Genomic DNA, 17,314 nt, shown 5'->3' with positions numbered 1-17,314 from the left:
GTAGAAAGATATATGCTGCACTACGGTTCAGATATACATGTGGCTCTCTGCTTGGGTACTGTCTTGAGAAGCATCGCCTATTGTATTCCGCAGGACCAAAGCTGTCGTCTTTTGCTATCGTGGCTTTGATAACGCAAGGGTTGTGTATCAAGATCCGTAGTCATGGCCAGCTCAAAGGTCCAAGAACATGTGATGATTTTCTGAACTTTTTACAGACTTCAGTGCCAATAATTACATTGAGAAGCCAGCCAAGGGGTAGAACAAAGCAACTTGATTCTCATAACCTGAGTGAATGTCTAGAGTCGTTGCCGTCATCTGAATGTGAAGATAGCTTCATAAACAAACCCCTGGGAGGCGTCGATCATGACAGTGATAATGGTGAAGAAACAATTACCACAGTTCACGACAAACTTCTTTCACATAACATGACTACCATGGATCACAAGCCTCGGAAAAAGAGCTTCAGTGAGACAGTGTATTTGGTGTCGTTAAGCTTACTGTGTGCGCGAGGAGTGCGAAGGTGTCTATTGTGAGCTTGTAAAACTAATATCGTCGGACCCCATCTTGCGAATACCTGATTTTCTCTGCCATTCGTGCTGAACACGGACGCATCACACTATACTACCGGTGCAGTTCTATACCAGAAACCCTCAAAACAAGCTGATCAAACCAAACAACACGTTGTGGGATTTTATAGTTATACCCTGAAAGCCGCTGAAATAAATTACTCTACTGCAGAAAAAGAAGCTGTGGTCGTCTGAAAAGCTGTGCAATACTTTCGTACTTACCTGGAAGGTGCCAAATTCATACTTTTCACTGACCATCAAGCACCGACTCAACTTCTGAGCATGGCCCAGCCAAGAGGCCGCATTGCTAGATGGCTCAACTATCTGCAACAATTTGATTTCCTAATTTCGCACAGTCCTGGCCAGCTCTTCACTGACTCTGACGCACTATCAAGATTACTTGTACACGAATCAAGCAATAATCCAGAGGCAATCAATCATATTAAGCTGTGGGAAGGTACAGAAGAGCTCCGATTTATCAATGGAAAGTATCACGTACCACCAACTATGGTTCAAAGGATTCTTTATCTGTACTACGACACTCCTGGATCGGGCAGACATGATGGCTTCTGGCGCACTTATAAGATATTGCTCAAGAGATTTACATGGCCGGGGATGAAACACGGCATCAGCCATTACATCCGCACATGCCACCTCTGCCGGGTGAACAAAGGTAAATTCAGGCAGTCGACAAACATTATGACACACCCTGAATATCCAAACGTCCCGTTCGAAGTAATTCATTTGGACTTCGCGGAGCTCAAAAAGAAGGGGGGAAAAGTCAAGCGAACGTGAACTGTCTTGCTCTCCATAGATGAGTGCACAAGGACGATTGCGGCTAAAGCTGGCAAAGAAGATGCAAACAGCGCAATAGATCTCCTCAAGGCTGAATGTTTTAAACACATAGATATGCTATAGTCTGCGACAACGGGCGGGCTTTCCGGAGTGCCAAGTTATCAAAGTGGGCACCGAAGCACGGGATAATGATCAAGAGAGAGAGAAAAAGAATACAGAGAAAGGCAGGGAGGTTAACCATAGGTAGTTCTGGTTGGCTATCCTGCACGTGGCAAGGGTTAAGGGGGGTAAAAAGAGGAAGAGAGTGGAAGGAGGAGATAGAGAGAAAGCGAGACGAGCACTATCAAAGCGCGTACACTATAGAGCGTTAGGGGGCGGCGTTCTTAAAGTCTATGGTGAAGCCCCGTAGACCGCAGGAACCTTAATAACGCGAATAAGGCCTTCAACGCGGATGTTCTTTCAGACCACTGACTTAAAACTTTCAGTTTTGATAGTGGACGATTGTCCAACTGGTCCAGTACTCTGCACATCACTTGTCTCTGGGCACTATATCGCCACTCCAGACACCGATAATATGTGTGACTCTCTTCACTGTTGCATGTGTCGCACGTGGGGCTGTTGTCTATTCCAATAAGGAAAGCACATGAGTTCGTAAAGGCAACGCCTAGCCACAGACGGTACATCATGGTCTGTTCACATCGTGGTAACCCAGGCGGGAGGTGCATCCGTATGTCCGGAGACAACGAACGCAAACGACACATGGTGATAACTTTCGAGTCCCACAGGGGCAAAGTAAATTCACGGGACATCAATCGCAGCTCAGCCGCAGCGTCTGTTCGCGAAAGCGGAATGAAGACTCGTTTACCACTTTCATGCGCAGATCGGGCGGCTTCGTCGGCGCGGTCGTTCCCGCTGATGTTACAATGTCCTGGAAGCCATTGAAAGATTATGTTGTGTCCCTTGTCATGGCTGTGATGATATATGTGTCGAATTTCTGAGGCCAGTTGTTCATTGTGTCCGCGGCGCATTGGGCTTTGCATGCACTGAAGGGCTGCTTTCGAGTCACTAAAGACTGTCCATGGTTGCGGTAATTCCTGCTTCTTCTCCATACCATCTGGGGGCAAACAGCCTAGGGGAACTTGCCATATGAGACGTCAAACAGTATCTGAAGATGTATCCAGACTTTGCCGGTGGCTGGAAGTGCTGTCTCGAGGCCACTGTGAAACATCACAGCAGATCGAACACCCCTGGTTTATAGGCTGCAGTCCTCATTTTGCCACTTCGGGCACAGCGCCCATACATCCTGTAGATCGTGAGCCAGACCTTCTAGAAAACAGCGAACTCACTGAAGTAAGGAAAACTGTCAAAGAACAGGAGTTCTACAAGCACCGCATGAAGAGAAATTTTGATAAAAGGCACAGTAGCGAGACACCGAACATAAACCTGGAGGCTATGTCCTTGTAAGGAAGGAAGCTCTACCTTCAAATTCTAAATTTTATGGAACGTTTCAAGTGATTAGGACAGCACCCCAACATGGAATATTGAAGAACATCTGGTACACCGGAGCCTCGGGTCAGAGTACGCCTCTATTGTAAACATATTCAAGTATTACTTAAGCAGGTGTAATCAAAAGAAGCCCGGAAGAGTGAAGCGGTCTGCGCTGGATGTATGAAAGACGACGAAGTGGGCTAGGGGAAAGTCAGGACGAAGTTCGAATAAAATGGCAGACGACCTTTCTTGGCCAATCCCCCATAGTGAGTAGGAGCCACACACGTGATAAACAACAACAACAACAACAAAAACAACAACAACAACAACAACAACAACAACCGTCTCATTGAGATTATGTCATTTCTACTGCCGTTCTAGTTGGGAAAGCTACAATATATATCAACGGGGCACCAACGCTGTAGTGTAGACGACTTTTTAATCGGGACTTCGCGAATGCCACCGCCTAATATTGTTAACCGCCCATCTCAAATGCCGCTAACAGGGGACTCATTGTTGCTGTCCTGGATCCACCATACAGCTGTCCAACATCAACGACGAGTCGTTGTCAGGCAGTGCAACCATCTATGTAAACTCATTCTCACCTATATGAACTTTATTTCGCAGTCAACCTTGCATTTACCCACTTGTCCTTCTCCCACTGTAATATATTTGTTTTTTTATGTTTGACTTGTGCAGTGTCCACATCATAACGCAGACTTAGTTAATCAATATGTCCTCCCCCCCCACCCTACTCCGAGTTCTCAGCAAATATATACTTGACATGGCACCACTGTGACCACCGCCGGTATAGTATATACACATATATACATGAGTTGCGAGGCGTCTACGTTCACATATAGTTTGATTCGAATTGTTTCCTCAAGGGACGCAAACGAGGTCTGCGAAGTCAATGATTATATATATATATATATATATATATATATATATATATATATATATATGAGCACTTTATATGTACAAGCGCAGCTGCATTTATAAAGGTGCGCATTTACGCAATTTTGCAGGCGAGCACCACTGTAAACGACAAGAGCCGCGCGGGCTTTGATGTTTAGGTTAGCTTAGGAAGTCGATATTACTAAAACTTTCAGGGCGATATACGCTTAAGTTATTGCTACAGGGCAAGACGTCATACTATTGCATAGAGAATCTTAAACACGTCTGGGCATGCACTGTATAGCGCGTGCGTGCGTGTGTGTATGTGAATGTGGGTATACGTGCGTGGAAATTTTAATGACGTACCTATTTTCCTTGTCTTTTTCCTTCATTTAACGGAGAGTAACTTGTACTCCCCTCATGACTGTTTCTTTCGGGGAGTAAACATGAATACACAGAAGAGTCGAATGCTGTGATGCGGTTGTAACAGACAGACCATACAAGTGCAGATAACTACGCTGCATAGAACATACCGGAAGCCCAGAGCCATCCCTTCCGAGCTCTTGCCGTAGCTCGAAGCACTCCGGAAACATCTGTTGCTGACTAATTCTGTCAATTTATATCCAGACCAGGAATTCCGTTTACTTGCTACAATTTAAAAGTTCGACAATACTAGCAGAACAGAAAGTTCGTGTGTGCTTTACGTCACAACATCCTCAACTTGACTGTGAGTTTAGTCTAAATGAATTGAAAAGTGCTATTTCGTCATGCCGTACAAAGACAACCGCAGGCCCAGATGGTGTCACGTATATGATGTTAAAGAACCTAGGTCCAGTAGGAAGAATGGCTCTTTTGGAGATGTTTAATGATATCTGGATAAGAGAGACTCTTACAGATTCATGGAAATTAGCCCGGGTAATTCCAGTCCTAAAACCAGGAAAGACTCCCCTTTGTCTTGATTCCTACCGACCCGTCAGTCTCACAAGCTGTTTTTCCAAGCTAATGGAGAAGATGATAGACCGTCGACTGCAGTGGTGGTGTGAGCACACAAATGTGTTTTCCAATTACATGACCGGTTTTCGACAAAATCGGTGTACAATGGATTCAGTATTAGACATTGCCACATGCGTCGAACATGAACGTAGTGGCGGAAATGTGACAGTAGCAGTATTTTTAGACATTCAAAGAGCATTCGACACTATAAGTCCCATACACATCCTTGCTGGTATGTTAGAGCTTGGCCTACACGGTCGAGCACTGCGATGGGTATCAAATTTCTTAAAAGACAGAAAAATATTTATGGAAACAATCGAAGGAGAGAGTAATTATCACAGCATTACGCAAGGCGTTCCGCAGAGCAGTGTTCTCAGTCCGTTTTTATTCAACTGTGTCATGGCAGCCTTGCCACTAAAACTCCCGTCTGGTCTACAGTATTCGCTGTACGCAGATGACATCTGCATATGGGCCTCTGGATCTCATATACAAGACATTCAAACAACGCTGCAAGAGGGTCTTGATAATATCGACACATTCTTAAAAGAAAGAGGCATGAGTCTTTCACACGCAAAGACAGCCGCACTTCCTTTCACTAGACGACAGCTGAATAATTTCCAACTCACGCTCAATGGGCAAACTTTGATGTTTGTGAAAGAGCATAAATTTCTTGGAGTTATTCTTGACCGCCAGCTAACATGGGCTTCGCACATCCGCGCAATTGAAAAGCAGACCAATGCAGTAATAAACGTACTTCGGCGACTCGCTGGCACAACGTGGGGGGGATCAGTCTCTTCACTATTACAGGTTCCATAACGAACTCATAAAACAAAAAATTGCTTACTCGGCACCTATTCTCCATGGTTTATCGCAAACTTCTGAGGAACGTCTTCAACGTTTACTGGCAAGAGGGCTGCGAGTGTGTCTTGGGGTTCCACAGGCTACCTAGAGTTCTTTAGTGATTGCTGAAGCTCGTCACCCACCATTTCCAGTCATACGAACGGTTGAAACATGCCGACATATCTATCGCATCTTAACCCAACACGAGAAGCATCCATTAAACCTTGCGCTTACCGAAGGAAACAGAAGCAAAATTCACGATGTTGTTCGAGAACATAAAGCATTATTACCAAGATTTGAATTATTCAAAGTGGCTGTTTGTTACCCTCCCTGGATGTTAACATGTCCTCAAATAGAATTATCAGTTGAAGGGATTATATCTAAGAGAGACATGTTCATAGTAGCCGCACAACAACTGGCACTCTTCCAAATTTACTCCTTATATCCCCAGTACATCCACGTTTATACAGATGATTCGTGTCATAAAAATTCCTCGACATCAGCATTCGTCATTCCACATTTAGCGCTAGAGCAAACATTTAAATTATCCCGAGAGACATCTTCCACCGTGGCAGAACTGTTCGCAATCCTGTGCGCTTTGCGTTTCATAACATCAGAAAAGCATTCGCAAAAATGGGTTATATTTAGCGATTCGCAAGCCGCTCTCACATTACGACAGAGCAAAAAGAAAAAATTCTTTGAACACTTCGCTATTGTATGAGACACTTAAAGAACTTACAAAAGCAAGCGCAATGAACCACGTAATTGCATTCCAGTGGATACCTGGGCACTGCAATATTCCTGGTAATACTGCAGCGGACGCAGCTGCGAATCGAGCGCACAATAACGCGGAGACAACCAATCTTCCTCTATTGCGTAGTGAAGTCCGTCTGCTCCTGAGACAGATTTCTTGTCGCCTCAGCAAAACTACCTGATTTGATCAGCAAACTAAAAGGAGTTAGACTTTATAGACCCGTGTATAAACTTATCAATGCCGAAAAATCTAAGAGACAACAGAAAATTTGAGACATTGGTGCACCGCCTGCGTCTTGGTACTGCATTTACAAAACACTTCTTGTACAGGATAAAACGAGTCTCTAGTCCGCATGCAGTGTTCTTGTGGACATCCAGACGAAGATGTGATTCATCTTCTTCTCGAGTGCACGAAATACGATCCACAAAGAAGGGTACTGCAAGCAAATTTGTTGATGTTAGACAGAAGACCATTCACTCTAAAAAAGATACTTGGCCCATGGCCAACTGCGGGCCTTCAAAAAAGAGCGCTTCTTGCTCTGAAAAGTTTTTAGAGGACACCAGCATTTCGGGAAAATATTAGGTATCAGATGATCCAAATACGCTATATGAGTAACACAAGCGTTGTCCGTGGTTCATAATTGGTTCATGTGGTGATCGCAATTTTTACGCAATATGTATAATTCTGTTCTGTACTTGCAGTGCATTACATGTGTTGTGTGTTTTGGCTGTACAAAATATCTGACTTTATATATGCGTACGTGGACTAAACTAATGCACAGAACTTTGCGACTGATGTACTGTTGAACTGTATATTTTTTATTCATCCAGTGTTCTACTGAGTGCCATATTTCGTGTCGCTATTCTCCCTTTTTACGGAAATTTATTTCCTTTGCCAAGTGACAAGGAGTAGCCGGTGCCACCATAAAGGCGCCAACCTATCCTAATATTCACTTCAATAATAAAAAAAAGACACTCGGCATCTGTATATATGTGCCACATCGAAGCATCATATAGTCATGCTATAAGTTGCATGACTAGTCCGTTAAAGTGCTGTATCTCTTTCAGAAGTTAACATTAATCGGGCTCGCGCATATGAGATCTGCTCTGCTACACCTGTGTGGATGGTGCTGCTGCAAACATAAGTTAACTGAAGATCGTAGAGAAACGAACGAAAATTATTTCTCTCGTAATACTCATGACACATTTCTCACTTCACCCGATAGATAGATAGATAGATAGATAGATAGATAGATAGATAGATAGATAGATAGATAGATAGATAGATAGATAGATAGATAGATAGATAGATAGATAGATAGATAGATAGATAGATAGATAGATAGATAGATAGATAGATAGATAGATAGATAGATAGATAGATAGATAGATAGATAGATAGATAGATAGATAGATAGATAGATAGATAGATAGATAGATAGATAGATAGATAGATAGATAGATAGATAGATAGATAGATAGATAGATAGATAGATAGATAGATAGATAGATAGATAGATAGATAGATAGATAGATAGATAGATAGATAGATAGATAGATAGATAGATAGATAGATAGATAGATAGATAGATAGATAGATAGATAGATAGATAGATAGATAGATAGATAGATAGATAGATAGATAGATAGATAGATAGATAGATAGATAGATAGATAGATAGATAGATAGATAGATAGATAGATAGATAGATAGATAGATAGATAGATAGATAGATAGATAGATAGATAGATAGATAGATAGATAGATAGATAGATAGATAGATAGATAGATAGATAGATAGGTAGATAGATTCTGGCAAAATCAAGAAAACGGTACCTTTTAGTGTATACAAACAGAATAAAGCCGTTCTCTTAAATCTAGCCCTATCTCTAGTTCCCTTTCAAATAAGTTTTCTGTAGTAAAGTTATAAATTCCTCATTTGTTGTTTCACAGCTCCTTTTTACATATTGTGTATATGAAGACTCCATTTACTACGCTGTTATACATGCTTTGACGTGGCACCTATAGTGGCGCAGTTAGATGTTGGCTCCTATACAGGCTTTCACTCCGGTTGATGCACGCTACGAGGGACGTTCCGAAAGTAATTTTCGTTATTTTTTTAAAAAGAGAGGATGTGGTACGCCAGGTAAAACAAACAATCATCATAAGAATCCACACCCGCTGATGGTTCAACGACGAAAGGAGCGTCACCGAAGGAGGAATGACGCATGCGCAGAGCGCCGAAGAAGGGAGAGTAGCAGCAGACCGGCGTGCCCGAGGTTATTCGAGTACAAATCACGATGGTAGACAGACGTGTGCTGAGAACGTGGTAGCCAGTGGAAGTGCGTGCTCTTATCCGGCATGAATTTAACGGGCACCTGTTCCCTGCATTGAAAGCCGCACCCTCTGCACGTCACTTCAGATACAATGCTGAGGTAAAGCAGGCTGTACGATAATTCCTTGCAACGCAGAATATCGAGTTTTACCAAAGTGGCTTTTTTAAACTGATTGTACGCTACGACGAATGTCTCAATGTCGGCGGCGACTATGTGGGAAAATGGCGCAAGGTGTGTAGTTCGATGTCATGGTGTATTTGTTCTGGCAGTAACGTTTCCAGGTAAAAATAAATGACGAAACTTAGTTTTGAAACGTCCCTCGTATACATATAGACCACTACATTAGCATTTATACGGCATATAACACCCATTTATAGGCTGTTTGTGCGGCTTGCCTATAACAACATGAACATAAAAAACGTGCACGTTTACAAAAGTTCCGTAATTTACAAGCGTGTATATATATATATATATATATATATATATATATATATATATATATATATATATATATATATATATATATATATATATATATATATATATATATATATATATATACACGACCCGCAATATCGCTTCGCGAACTCATTTTATTGCCCTTTACCTTTTTCCTTTTCCTGCTTCGCAAAAAGTAAAGTTTTGTCAAGCTAATAGCATTTACAGCAGAGTGCCGTGTTTCCCCAGCAAGAAGCAATTGAGCACGCTGCTATTTACACGCCGTTGGTGCTGGGAAAAGTGGGTCGAAACTGTCTTTCACAACACGTCGACGTGAAAAGCAGGTGACATTTCCAACTCGCGCGCACGCATGCAACCACGCACACAAACACACAAAAAGGAGGCCGCAGTGGCTTTCGGACAGGTATTATATAACTACCAAAACGTATCTCAACTGGTTTAACTAATTGCCAGAATGAACGAGTTTCGCGAAACGAGCGGGCACAATCTGAGTAGCCTAATTATTAACAGCTAAAGCAGTTTCGTGGCTTCGCCTCCCGAGTTTGAGACTGAATTTGTCCTCGTTGCCATCATCGCGACTATGTAGAAAGGATAAAACAACTACGTGTTATATTAGCTTTAAAAGTGATGCCATAAATGAAAATTATTAAACCCACTCTCTCTGACATAAAATGTCCAATTCAAGCGCATGCGTTTCATTTAATCCGCCGTAATACTAAAAAATAAATAAATAGGCAGAACACATCCTTGATGTAAGCGTTCATATAAGCGAATTATTCTTAGCTTTGTAAGAGAGAGAGAGAGACAGAAAATACTTTAATTCAGGTCAGACTAACACCTGTTGATATTCTTCCGTCAGAACCATATGATCAGCTGGCCGGCGAAGGCCGCCGACGCCAACGTAGTACGTAGTACAATGGCACTACGTACGTTGTACCATTGTACTACGTACAATTTATGTACCGTAAATGGTACGTAGTACAACGTACACTTATCTTTAACGCAATAGTTCTACGCAAACCCTTTGTAGCACTTAGCTACGTTTGGGTGGATGTCTAATTTTCCCTTTATTAAGTATCTATCTTTATTTACAGATTACGACGTGTCTATGGTTTCGGGTCGTTTCTTTTCCTACCTGTTCCGCGGCTGTCTAGATCTAAGGGAGCGCCATTCACAGCCGAGAGAAAGGGTTGTAGAGGCGGTTGAGCAGAGGAAGCTGCCGTGGCCATGGTTTCCAGCCGTGGCGACGATGGTCCCCGAGAGCGGCAGATGGATGCGACCGCTGGGGACGAGCGCGCTAGCGTGTTCTTTGCGCGTGCAGGCCATCTTGTTTCTCTGCGACGCTGGGACCGATTGTCGCGCCGCTGCAGGGTCTTTTTGCAGTCTCCTTTATATACGTCCGATGACGTCAATTGTGTCTTTCTGATTGGTTTGTAGTTCAGAGTGCGTTTTTCCAGTCATTTACGAAACCAAACTGTTCCTGCTACTACCGAAAGACCACGTGCATACAGACGATTTCCGTGCGTTTAAATCGCTTGCTGCAATGCGCGTGCGTCATAAATCACGTGAGTGAGCAAAGAACACATGTAGCGCGCAACCTTCAGTCAAATGTCGCAATCAACAGGGGCTACTTAGATATTAGTAATAGTTAAGGCTATACGGAAAGGGTGCAGAACGTGTGGTGCGAATGAAGTGCGCTTGCAGCAAGTCGAAGCGGCTCGGTTAAAGGAACGGGCACCAAAGTGGTGGGAAGATGCCAAGAAGGCTTCGCTTTAATAAATAAGATTCAAAGGAACCTCGCGGGTCGTGCTGTCAGCTAGTTCCCCCATTTCTCTCCCGAGTCGGCGAGACAACGATGTGGGATGCGTTTCCATGCTTCGTTTCGGGACCCCTGAGTCGTCGCGTCAGTGCTATAACGTCTATAGTTCCAGCGACACGCGGAGTAAATATATAGATCACGCGCGCACCAAGCAGCCATCAAAATAATGAGCACACATCTGTATGGTACCCGGAGCTTTTGAAATCAATGCCAATTGGTTTCCGAAAAACACCTATACCCGGCCCATGAGCGACAACTTTCCGCCAAGAACTGACAACTCCTGTTGAAGTCGAAACATCTTTGTGTTAGTCGGGAACGTGCGACAGTTCAAACGCGCAGGGCGTGGAGGCGTATAATTTGACCTCTAAAAGGCACTACCTTTTACAGCGCCGATGCATGGGCTGTTGTGGCTATAGGGCGTTGTCATTTTTGAAAACAGGACCATGCCGCCATTGAGCTTCCATCCGACTTCCCTTTTCCGATAATGGACAACGTACTCAGTAAATGCAGATAAGCGCTGTTTTCGTTTTCTGGTTAAATTATACTGTTACCCAGTAGTGCAACGCTTCCAACCAAGAACGCAAACGGGACGTTACAGTACATGGTGACAGTTTAGACATAGCCTTATAGCCTGATAGCCTGATAGCCTGATAGCCTGATAGCCTGATAGCCTGATAGCCTGATAGCCTGATAACGGTGAGTGAACACCCCCCAGTCGGCACGACTTGGGGGTATGGACTTGGAGTTGTGCGTTCTCCGATGGAGCGATGCCCGATTGCGCGTACTTATTCTACAGCGAAGCTGTATATATGGCTAGCCGATTCATACGTGCATCCGTCTGTTGGTCGCCTGTAAGCTGAAAACGCCTCCGGCACAGGCACATATGCATGCGCGGAGAGAGAGAGAGAGAGAGAGAGAGAGAGAGAGAGAGAGAGAGAGAGAGAGAGGTGCGCAATTAGCCAGCACCACCTATAGATAGCACAACGCCTGTTTACTCCGATCCACAACTTCACGCTACCTGGCCGGAAATTTCCATTCACAAAGCTGGCGTGATGAAAGCGGCGACGTCAAAATCACTGTTGCCTGCTCGGGAGAGAGTGAAACGAAGAGGGAAAGGTAGGGAGGTAAACCAAGGACGGGCTCGGTTGGCTACCCGACACTTGGGGACGGTGAATGGGGAAGAATAGAGAAGGAGGCAAAAAAAATGATAGCCATTCACAGTCAGTCGCAGAGGAATCTCCGCTGTCGCAAGCGTTCATACAGTTCAATATCCTTCGCGACGTTCAGAAGGGCTTTTGTGGCGTTTTGAATGCAAGGATGCATAGGCCATGGGAGCATCCCCATTAGATTCTATGGCAGTCGGGCCAGGTAACATGACATCATGGATCGCAGTGTAAAGGCCTTGTACTATCTAGGTGTTGGATTAGCTGCGCCAGTAGTGACGTCGTCAATTGCTCTCCATCGCAGCCGAGCGCGCGCGCAGCAGTTTCTCTCCGGCTGCGAAATAGGTAGGCCACACGTCATACGTACTTCTGGGGAGCAGGCAGCTTTCGATCAGCAACGCCACGAGCAGAATCGGGAACGAGCTCGTCTACGCCGTGCCGATGCTGCAGCCCAGATACAAGAACAGGCTCGTGCAGCCGAGCGCAAGCAGCAACTGAGTACCGAGAATCCGGCAGCCTACCGAGCCGTTGTTTAATGAACCATCGAGATTAATCCAGTGATAAACACCAGGGCCGCACGTTCCAGCTTCACTGGTTAGCCATCTGTGCGGAGTGCTTGGACGGTCATTTGTTTCCTTCTCTTTTCTCGTAACAGCAGACAGCTTTTATACCACCTCAGTACTGCGTAATTCGTCGTGACAGTGCACATGGTTAAGTGCGACCAGTCTGTCGATATTGTTTTAAGTGCATGTCCTTAAAAATGCGTCTCCATTGTCTCGACTGCCTCTCGCAAGCCATCGGTTCTTCTGAACATGCAAGAGTCTGATAGTCCTCGGAGATGCATAAGCAGTGAAAAGAGCCCGAGCTATAAATACACGAAGGTCAGCCCAATGAGCTACGCTGTTATTACGTTAGCTTATCGACCACCGAATAAGTCGTTCGGATAAATATATATATATATATATATATATATATATATATATATATATATATATATATATATATATATATATATATATATATATATATATATAGGAGTAGTTTTGCGTCCATAGTGCATTGGTGTTTTGCGCTTCAGTGAAACTGCTTTCGGTTAGTCGGTTAAGGATATTTTGTTATGCTTTAAGTGCTCAGAAGAAAGGTTGCAATGAGAGATAGCAACAGAGGGATATTTGCTTCTGAAAGCTTAATGGTATTGATTGTTGATATTGCTGTTGATTTAATAAGGAACAAACTTTGCTAAGTACCTCGCCTGAGTAAGAGACATATTCGTCATATCTTCAACCTCTCAAACTTAAGTGGTTTGCATTAGAAGACGGTGTGATAGTGCATTCAATAGCAAGAGAAAACAAAATTTAACGTACAGACATATATAGTCTCCTTGAGTTTGATCGAGATGAGTTTTTGTGTGCGTGCATGTGCGCGTGTGCGTGTGCGTGTGCGTGTGTTGTAAGGAATAGAAAAATCATGGGCCGTGTTTTGTAAAGACTTTCTTTTATATACATTTTTATTCATTTCTCATCTTCCGTCACGCCTTGAGGTCGATCCTGGCAATAGTAGGGCCGTGGTTTCAAGTGAGACAGCGGTGAAGTGGAATAAAAGAATGGAAACTACGAAAAATCAATGAGATTCCACGTACTGTCGAAACCATGCAATATGTTATGCGGGTGGCGTGTACATCTAGATATACAACATCATTTGGGGCTCTGCAAAGCGTAATCAGATGGAGCAACATGTTTGTGTAAGTCGAGCAAATGGTGTGTGCGGCGCGATCGCGCGTTTCTGTGACAAGAGCAGCAATTGGCGGCGACGACAGTATACGACGGCGATGGTTGGGCGACTCATTTGTTGCACTCTGGCGAAAACCCGTTACGACCTGGGCCCATGCCGATGGCGATAAAATGTCACCGCCTTGTCACGTATCGGCAAGAGCGTCTCAAAGCGCAAGCTGCCACGAGGGAAGATGGTAACTATTGGCTTACTCTCGCTTACATAAACAAGCTGTTGCTAGGCGGCGTGATCAACGCACTCAAATGGCAGCGCACGGTAAGGTGGACTAATTTTGAGAACTTAAGCGCTCACCAACGATGCATCGTAGGTCATGCACGCACACTAAGTCAACATTAGACGAGGACATGGAAGGGACGCTCCGTCGCTAGACACACGCCGGGCACGTTTATTTCCAGGGCAGCCGGTATCCCGGCCGTAGGTCCCTTAGACTTCGAAGACAGCGAAATCCACGCCGAGTGCTCACACAGAAGGTGCCGCGAGGGCACGTTCCCAACGAACACTCGGGCACAGCTGCAAGGATTTGGTGGCATGTCATTCATTGATAGATCGCTCGAGAGGCTTTTACGAAGTATGCACATCAGATCGGGATAATTTTCAGCGGTAAATAAGTTTAGGCAAGAAATCAGACCGGGGAGAAGAGACCTACAACTCCTTTAGACCAGCGTCTTTCCCGTCCATTTGATATCTCCTTTAAACCTTTTTACCGCAGGGAAAGGGCAGCTAATGCGTGCAGCTAATGCGAGAACAGACCATATGGCTGGATGTATCTCGGATGTACTTTCGACGCCCCCTATACACCGTGGCCCGCAACGCCCACATCATAAATGGACAGTCGAGAAAAGTCTATAATGGTTGCTGCTTGGAACGGCAACATACGTTTAGAATAATTTATAGCTTTTGTTTTTTGCTTTTTTAGAACAATTTATAGCCCACAAATGTTAAAGAATAATAATTTACTAGGGCTGTTGATTGAATTTCTACTACGAATCGGGATTTAATATATGCAACATTACGCACTAGGAATTTTTCAGATCTATGTCATGCATAAGGGCACACAAGAGCTCAATCAGAGGTAGCATACAAAAATACGATATATATATATATACAATACCCTAGAAAGTACAGCGCCGCGGTAGCTCAATTGGTAAAGCATCGCACGCGAAATGCGAAGGTTGTGGGTTCGGTTCCCACCTGCGGCAAGTTGTTTTTTCATCCACTTTATTTCCACTAATTTATCGTTTCATTATTCCATTTATTAAGCACAAGTAATTTCCCCTATGTTGTCCTTGGTGTCAGTGTTTGTTGGCTTCTCATGATATTACTAATATATATATATATCACTTGAGCTATATACGTACCACTATATTTATACCAGTGAATAACACTTCTAAGGTTAGTTCTAGTAGTAAAACATCAATACCCAAGAAAGTGAATGGGAAAACGGCGCCACGGTAGCTTAATTGATTAGAGCATCGCACGCGTAATGCGAAGACGTGGGATCGTTCCCCACATGCGGCAAGTTGTTTCTTCATGTACTTTCACTGCCATTAATTTCACATTTATTTAATTGAAATAGTAAGTACAAGTAATTTCACCTATGTTGTCCTTGGTATCTTTGTGTCTGAGGAAATCACGCTGGGCCCAGTAGTAAAATGAAGAGAGTACGACGTAGTTGGAGTTAGCACAGTATATTTTACTGACGTTGCGGCCGATGGACCAGCCTTAGTCAAATTATATATATATATATATATATATATATATATATATATATATAATCAGAAATCATGTTGAGGTCACACGTAAGTGCTAACGCGAGAACCCTTCATGGCGCTATTCGCCCATATATACTAAACCACGCGAATTGCTCACTGACTGGCCATTTAGACAACAAAGCGTTGATACGTTGGAAGTGATGCGTGTGCTGCGCTATGGGAGCCCTATATACTTACAGAATGGAGCGCGCAATATTTTCCGTGATTGACAGAGAACCAAACAAACCTGCGCACCAAATAACCAAGCACGAGAAGCAGCAAGCGGCGCTAGCGAGTGCGCGCACTTACCTATCTCGCAGAGTCGGCCCCTGAATCCAATCTTGCAGTAGCAGACATCTGTGAGGTCTTCGCGGGTGACACAGGAGCCACCGTTCAGGCAGGGGCCTTCCTCGCAAGACACCTCGCCTGCAGTGCACGCACAAAGTAGGCACATGCGAAACAGCGAGCGAAGGAATACGTCATATAGTCGCATCTACATATTTGCGTAAGAGTGACGTAAGAGATCTACTGATGCATAGTATCGTATGCAGAAACACCGTGCCCCAAGATGACTGAGTAAATCAAGCCAGCGTCCTTCTTTTTCGTATGATCCTTCTTTTCGTACATTCCTTCTTTTCTCGTACGATCAACGACTGGAATAATTTGGCACCCGAGGTTCTCGAAAGCACCGATATGAAATCGTTCGTTCGCGCGTTGCATGCACTGTCTCACCGACAACTCTACTTTGATTTATTTTCACGGTGTGCTTTGTTCTGACCACGACGCACTCAAAACGACTGCTATGAGGATAGGTATATAGTATGACGCGATTATGCGAGTACACACGTTCGGGCCCATAGGGCCCGTGTACGCTATATGTGCGGTATATCGTTCATCACAGAGTTGCCCTGCGCTCATCTTGCTACCGTCCTCCGCGTTTACCACGCCAAAAAAAAAAAAGAAAAAAAGAGCGAGATCCGGAAGAAACGAGACGAACAAACTCCGTCAGTGCGCTTACAAGTCACTCCGCGTTTAATCGCAGTCGGTTGCTGTCTCGTGGCTCTCATTCTTGCCTGACAACGCGTCTCATCGTGCGCACGTAATGTTGCCGCGGCGAGGTCGCCTATATAGCTGTGTGACCGAGTGCTAAAAAAAAAAAAAAAAAACACTCGCGGGCAACTGCGTATCGCGAACGACAACTTTCCTCGTACAATTGCTGATAAGATAGATGCCCATGCCCGAGAGTGGGGCAGCGCCGGGTGGAAATAAGTCAGAAGGCGCATCGCTTTCGATGCGCACTTGTCAGTGCGGATGATGTCCCCAGCGACAATTCCGCTAGAATACTATAGCAGCCTATAAAGTTATTGACGACTGATAGCGCTGTTAGCCTAATAAGTTCTTATAGGGAGCACCGGCCAATAGCCCAGTCCAATTCTAATTTATAATTGGACCCATTGACCCCTATAGGTCCAGCAAATATATTACTCTAAATTCGCGAAGCTTACGATACGTATATAAGTATATATATTTTTTAAAATCGTCAGTGGCTGACAGCATAATTCTTCTTGAGCTGGATTATTCGAAGAGGCAGACATTACTATAGCACGAGAAATCAAAACACATATTCAACTAATTAGCAAAAATTCCCTAATTACATTTCTA

The 17,314-nt window shown here is 44.0% G+C and overlaps 1 protein-coding gene across 2 annotated transcripts in view; it reads right to left on the bottom strand.

Moving 5' to 3' along the window:
• The window catches only part of LOC142582920 (nephronectin-like), a 44,528-nt gene that overhangs the window by 11,646 nt on the left and 15,568 nt on the right, over positions 1 to 17,314 (bottom strand). Inside the window, exons 5-6 of one of the 2 annotated variants that reach the window (XM_075693050.1) lie at positions 15,962 to 16,078; positions 13,634 to 14,411 (exon numbers count right to left, since the gene is read on the bottom strand). In XM_075693050.1, coding sequence (XP_075549165.1) covers positions 14,287 to 14,411; positions 15,962 to 16,078 — 242 coding nt within the window. In that variant the 3' untranslated portion in view covers positions 13,634 to 14,286. Of the gene's footprint in view, positions 1 to 13,633; positions 14,412 to 15,961; positions 16,079 to 17,314 lie in introns of those variants that run through there. The other variant, XM_075693051.1, reaches the window with a different exon arrangement.

This window comes from Dermacentor variabilis, chromosome 5, assembly GCF_050947875.1.
Source record: "Dermacentor variabilis isolate Ectoservices chromosome 5, ASM5094787v1, whole genome shotgun sequence".
NCBI lineage: Eukaryota > Metazoa > Arthropoda > Arachnida > Ixodida > Ixodidae > Dermacentor > Dermacentor variabilis.
Note: the sequence above shows the minus strand (reverse complement) of the source record. Positions and strands in the feature narration are given on the sequence as shown.